The sequence below is a fragment of the Mchenga conophoros genome, linkage group LG5, assembly GCF_057382185.1.
Source record: "Mchenga conophoros isolate Kocher_MC1m ecotype Shallow Benthic linkage group LG5, M_conophoros_male_GT1.1, whole genome shotgun sequence".
Classification (NCBI taxonomy): domain Eukaryota; kingdom Metazoa; phylum Chordata; class Actinopteri; order Cichliformes; family Cichlidae; genus Mchenga; species Mchenga conophoros.
This window is the reverse complement of record NC_140530.1, coordinates 12,888,927-12,895,675: the sequence shown is the minus strand read 5'-3', so window position 1 is coordinate 12,895,675 and position 6,749 is coordinate 12,888,927. Positions and strand designations below refer to the sequence as shown.

At 43.2% G+C, this 6,749-nt stretch overlaps 1 protein-coding gene across 2 annotated transcripts in view; it reads right to left on the bottom strand.

Moving 5' to 3' along the window:
- Positions 1-2,895: 2,895 nt before the first annotated feature.
- The window catches only part of prickle2b (prickle homolog 2b), an 85,753-nt gene continuing 81,899 nt past the window's right edge, over positions 2,896-6,749 (bottom strand). For both annotated transcript variants that reach the window (XM_085273351.1, XM_085273352.1), the window contains 2 exons: positions 5,654-6,538; positions 2,896-5,497 (listed from right to left, as the gene is read on the bottom strand). In XM_085273351.1, coding sequence (XP_085129477.1) covers positions 4,551-5,497; positions 5,654-6,538 — 1,832 coding nt within the window. In that variant the 3' untranslated portion in view covers positions 2,896-4,550. The remainder of the gene's footprint in view (positions 5,498-5,653; positions 6,539-6,749) is intronic.

Below are 6,749 nucleotides of genomic sequence, written 5' to 3'. Positions count from 1 at the left end.
GAAAGAAAAGTATTTCTTTGTGCCCACCTTTCCCTGTTAATGCCCTACCTGGCCCCCTGGCAAAACTTTGCTAGACCCGCCCCTGCACAGTTACCAGCTGTCAGCTACATAAAAAAGGATCCTGGTGTTATTTGTCTCTCAGAAACAGTTCATAACTTCCCTTCAACTCATTCATGTGACCTAAAAGGTAAACCTGTTTCTCCATCACCTGTTCAGCTCTGATGATTCAGTAAGGACATCTCCTGGTTTCATCTTCATGTTTCCCTCTCACCACATATCCAAACCGACATCATGACCAGCAGCTTTACAGCTGTGGCTCCAGCAAACATCAGCTGATACTAGAAATTAATATTAAATACATTCTAACAACAGCTGATCAAGCTTAAACGTGCTGCTGTTGTTTAGCGCAACATCTGCTGGTTTCCTCTTTCTGGCGCAAAGTGGGCGATAAACAAGAGAGAAAAGCCGATCAGCTGATCATTGATCAGTTTAATGATTGAAGTAGCAACAGGAGAGGGAGGGGGAGAGAATGAGAGAAGAGGCAGCTGTGCAGCATAAAGACAGAATAAATCCAGCTTTGTGTCTTTTTTCCATTCTAGCTAAAGTCCGGGACAAACTGCGTCCCTTCTCAGCTCAATACGAAACGTGTAATATTTTCTCTGAATGAGGGACCATTCCATTTTTTTAAGGAGCCGTTGGCAACTCTACTAACCTTATGAATAAAATAAAGTTCACTATCAGTAACATCATAGCACCCACCCAGCTGTATAAAAACTCCGTCAAACTGGCTAGAACGCAGTATGAGTTATTGCAACTGACAGTAAAAAGTCAGCAACATGAAAATAAACTCCACCTAAACTTGGTTTATATCTGACCCAGATAGACTGCAGGTCATAACTTCTTACCTGAAGTTCAGTTCACCTGACACTCGGACTGGCGGCTGCCTCGGGGCTCTCCTCCTGCCTCCCTTCCCTCATCCACCTGTTGCCTCTGTGGAAGCCCCGTCATAGCCACCACCAAACAACGGAGTTATTTCTACACATTGACCTGCATCTGGCCAATCCACCACCTCTCATTGTTCATGCCATTACAAAAAAAATAAAAAATAAGTCACCGGGCCCGATGGCCAGTCCAGCTATGTTAACCTGCAACCAAATCTGCAGCTCCATACAGCAATGTTACGACTTAGATTATATCTTATAACTCATAACTCTTATGTTAGCTGCCCTCAGTAGCATACTGTCTGAAATATTCCACAGCTGCAATAATTCTTTAAGTGTTATTTTTTTTCCTTGGTATTCTAATTTCACCGAAGTTTACTAAACTCAACAAACTTGATATTACTTACCGGGACATTTATTCTGTCCTCATTTTCTTTCACCGAAAAATTGTTTCCTGCAGTGCCATCTTTCGCGCTTGGCTCTCCTACCTTTGCTAACGTGATGCGCATAGCGCAGAAGCCGATGCTGCATCCACTTACACTCGGATATCTGAGCGTCACCGTGAAAACATAATCGGACATTTGATATTTGATTGAATTTTATTGTTTTGCCTTTGGGGTGGCACCTGGGGTGGCCAGTCTGGTTTGGGGGGTGGCCTGTGCCCCCCCCCAGGCCACCCCGCTGGACACGCCATTGGGCATGTTTGATGGAGATTTAGCGCAGCTGTTCAATTCAGACACAGAGGATGAGGACTTCGATGGGTTTGATTGATGATAAAAATGTGAGTACCAAACTTTGTTTTGCTCCTGCTTTATTTTTAAATACGCACACTTGTATGCTTGTGTGTTGTTGATGATGACGATTACCGGCAATAGAAATGTGAGTAAGGTACCGAATTCAGGTTTGCTCCCGCTTTATTTTTAAATACGCATACGGTACTTGTATGCGCCCTATGGTCCAGTGCGCCTTATGTGTGTGTTAAATACAGTAAGGGCACACATAACTGAGACTGCGCCTTTTAGCACAGTGCGCCTTATGGTCGTGAAAATACGGTACTAGCCAAGTTTTTAATCCTGAGCTAAATTAGCCCATTTCAACAAGTGCCTTTGATGATGCTAGCAGACTTGCTACATTGGTACACCTGGTACATCTGCTCCTGTTGGCTATCTTGTAGAGCCGTACCTTGGCTTCTAAAGATGTTTGCTATCAACTTGCACTGCTGTCCTTCATGTCCTTCAACATGGTAAACTTTGAATAATGTTTTATTGGCTATAATGTTAAACTATTTCAGTATGTTCTGATGTTAATAAGACACCAGGGAATGATTGGCCCTAGAAATGGCCCACATGTGCAGCTTTCTTTTGGGCTCTGAATCAGGGTGAGTCGGGCTGCCTCAACATGGCCACAGGTTCAGATAATATGGGCCAGATGTCAGGTGCATTGTGACATTTGGGCCATATTTGCCCCTGAATGAGACGCAGATGTCGTAAGTATTCCAAATTAGACACAAGTGTGTCTGGTTGAGACTGAATATGCAGCTCACCCTCACAGAAATGTAATTAAATGTCAGTGTCTTAGGCATCATGAAAACCAGCTTTTAATTTGGCCAATTTCAGGAACAACAATGTCTCAGCCACCCCATTAGCATGGGTAACAAAGAATATTTGTAGCATCACCAGGTTTCAATAACTAAATCCCTAGACCTTTGTCAGCAGTTTCCAACTTGTGCAAGCTGATGCAATAAACCAGAAATGCAGTGGCATCTGTTTCCAGGACAATGGACCTTTGTTTGTTTGAATATGAGTGCATACACTGTCGAACAATTCATCTGAGGATGACTCTAACTGGCTTCTACAGCCCACTGTCATTCATTTATTTATTAAACAGATGGACAAAGTGACTCTTTTGCGCACTTCCCCTATCTCTGGAGAGAAATACAGGTCACTCAGTGAAACTCACTGAAGTACTCTTTTATTCCAAATGCAGGACCAGGTCAGCCAAATAACACATGCATAACGTTGTTTTGGTCATTTTTCTATCTCTACATTATAGATATTTAATACATAAATGACTCCAGCTATACAAATATAAAAATATGTGAGGCTTCATTTACAACCATATGTACACTGACTTCATTAACTTAAGTGAAATTATTAATTCTTTTATCTATTTACATACTATTAAACTGAATTCAATAGTACATTATATCCTATATCTAAATCACATTGCATGAAAAAGCAAAACTATACCAATCTGGTAGTGTACACTCGTTTGCTGCGTGGAAATTAAGTTTAAAAAAAAAAATTGCACCTCAGCTTTTGATAAACATTGGGACTTGACAAAACTGCACATGTAACTGTTCGCCTTAATAATCAGGAGTTATTGTGAAAAGTTAAAAAAAAGGGGAAAAAAACATGCAAACACTTGTTTTCTTTACTGTTAACTGACTGTAATTCATCACTGACTTTCAATTACATCATAATCAATGATAAATAACACTGAAAAGTTGGAGTAGGTGATTTTGTTTTTGTTCCAGATGGAGAATTTTAGTGTACACAAGGTGAACAACAGCCCTTTTCAGACATGGGATATATGTAACATTGCTAGCTTCATGAATTTGTTTAAGTCAGAGGGTTCTGTCATTCAGATGTAGGTCCATTTTACATAAATGTTCTCATGGCTTCACTCAAAGCACTGAAGGAAGGAGACTGTCCTCATGTCATATATACGTAGTAAAATCTTTAAAACTTTCTGTCTGTAATCAGCTCTCATTTAATAAATATATATATGTCTGCCAGGTCGATTTGTAGTCATGGGAATACATCCACATCCACACATTTTTGTAAACAGATTAGACACTTTATAAACTGTAGCCTAAAAACTATAACAGGTCATTTGTCTAAAGTCTACAAGGTCATCATCCCTGTCTCCACGTTAAAGATAATTTATTGTAATTTAAAAACCAAGTGCCACAAAAATCTTGCAGCTAACTTACTGCAGGTATGTAATATGCTCAGAAGAAAGACTTCCATAAACAGCTGGAAGCAAACTAACTTGTTTACATTGCTTTTTAATAATGTTTTCTGAACAGGTCAGAATAGGTTAAAGTCATCATTCACAGTCTATCTTCAGTACGGTATGTTAAGATTATATATACATGAAGTCACTGGTCCATGAGGTATGCACTGACCAGCATTGGTGCTTAAATGTGGAAAATGCAGGATATTAAAACTTTTTCCGGTGTGTGGGGGAAAAGGTCAGTTTATTGTGTTTAAGTTTTTTAAAAAAGGAATGGGTTTGTGGCTTCCTTGAACAGAGTGAGACCATGAGACACCTACTGAGAACTGGTGTCTGATTTGCCAGTTACTGGCTTTTTAACTTCCAAAATAATCATGTCCGTTAGTGAGCTTAACAACTCAGAGCAGACACACATAATCCCTACTATTGTCCAAGCCAATCCATTAATATTACGGCATACTTTCAAACTTATCCAGTGCTTTGTAAGATTGGCACTGCTGAAGTAACATGTTCAGATGTTGCTCGATTAAAGGTAAGGAATGCATGTCTGAAAAGGGCTAAAAAGTTATATAATGAGCAAATGTCAAGATATTAAGAGATAATGCAGTTCTTGCTTTTTCTGCGTTTGCGGGTGTGTAACTGCCCACTACGGTTGGGTCCTCCCATTCCTGCGTTGTTATACTTGTGGACCAGCTCCTGGTTGCTGAGGTAGCGCAGCTGGATGGGCCTGGGTATCGGTTCACCCAAGAAGTAACCTTCATCCTCTGATTCTGAGGATGATGAGCAAGTGGAGCACCAGTCATCGTCATCATAATCATCCCAGGAGTACTGATTCAAGCCAGTGCGTCTGCTGGCCCCAGGGTTTTGTAGACTCAGGTCTGAAGTGGTCCTGGGGCACTGCCTGAAGAGTTGGGGCTGGTATCTTCCCCCTCCTCCTCTTCCACCAAACTGGTCCCTTGCACTCCTTGGTGGCGGGAAACAGTCATAATCCTCTCGGACATGTAGCTGTGGTCTTTCTTGAGGCCTTTGTCTTTGCTCTGCCACCAAGTGGAGAGCGTTTTCTGAACGAGAACGACGGGATCTCCGAGAGCGGTGATGGTGGTGCCTACGCCTCTGTGGAGTCTCTTCTGGGGCATCTATCCGGACACTGGCTCCCCTTCCTCCACCTCCACCACCACCTCCACCCACCCTGCGCTCACTAATGGGAGGCAAGCGTGAAGCGTTGGCGTTGCTCACCAAACTAAGCCCATCTTCCTCCTGAAAGGTGAAGCCAGGTGGTAAACGAGTAATGCCCATACCCATGCCAGAAGGGTCACAGTACTGCATCTGGTATTGAGTGGGTCTGCGAGGGTTCATTTCCATATAGGACTGACCAGCAGTGAGACTGTGAATAGACTCAGAGCTGCGAAACTGCCCTGAGGAGTTGAGGGTGTCCACATGACTTTTCTCAGACACATTCATTCCAGAGTCTTTGCTCAGGTCCGGCATAGAGAACCGTGAAAGGTGCTCCTGACGCTTTCCCCCAGCATCTGAGTTGCCTGTAAGGAAACAGAGTAGAATTTGGAGAAATGACTGCCTTTTACTCACTGTCACTTTAGCTTGAGGAAACATCTTAATATGCAACAACATGCAAACACACCAAACAGAAACTGTAAGTCAAACCAAGATCTAGTGAGTACTATTACCACACCAACCTGTAGCATTGGAGAGAGCCAGAGACTCCATGGATCCTCTTGGGGTCTGCTCTAACGGGGTCAGTTGCTCTGTCAAGTTAAGTGCATTTATTGGATTCCTGCTCCTTGCTGTTTGTTGGGTAGTTGCTGAAGGCCCCGCATCTCTGTCCCTCTGAAAACCGTGCAAACTAATCGAACGCTTGTCTGAGGAGAAGCCATTGTGTTTTTGAGTGCAGTGGGACACCTCAGTGAAGCTCTTTTGGGTCCTCAGTTTGGATGGATAGTACTCTTCTGGAGCTTGCTGTTGGAACCACGTCTCATTCAGAGAGTGGCCTTTCATGGCTGAAATAGGCGGTCGCTTTAAACCTCCATTCTCCTGGATCCTGTAATCCTGCTGTTGATTATTCTGTCCAGAGCAGGTGGGGTTATAGACACTTCTGACATTGCACTGGCTAAGAAGCTGGAGAGGTGTGGGATTAGCAGTTGGATCAGATTGGGATTCATAAGTGTAACCATCGCCTGCTTGCTCCTGGTTCTGCCAGGAAGGTGGCTCACGAGTCAAACTGGGTGTTTGGCTGGACAGACTCAGAAGATCCATTTGTAAAGATAGTGGGTCCACTTCCCCTGAACATCTTTCAGTCTGCACCCCGCCTCCCCCTCCATTCTTTGCTGTTTTAGAGCTGCGTCTGGACTCTCTAGTGGAGCGAGCACTTTGAAAGGCCGAATCAGAAGAGTCGGAGCCATTAGGCTCTTCCCCTAGACTGCATGAGCGGGAGCAGAAGATCTGACCTTGCTTGGGCAGGAAAGGCCGACCCAGCAGAGAGCGTTTACAGCGTGCACAGCAGAAGCAGCCTTCTGTAGCATGCCAGTGCTGCCCGTCATACGTCATCTGGCCTTGATCAATACCTGCAGGAAAGATAAACACATAAATGACAGATACTCATACACATGTATTCAAAGGGCATAACATTTAAAAATTTAATTTAAACCAGCTGTGTTGTGTAAAATTGCAGCATACTGCAAGTAGCTTATACAGTAAGAAAATGGAAAATTGAGCTAGAGGCGGCAACTTTGCTGTGTTTCAGGGTAAACTCATTATGACGCTCGCCCAGCATTG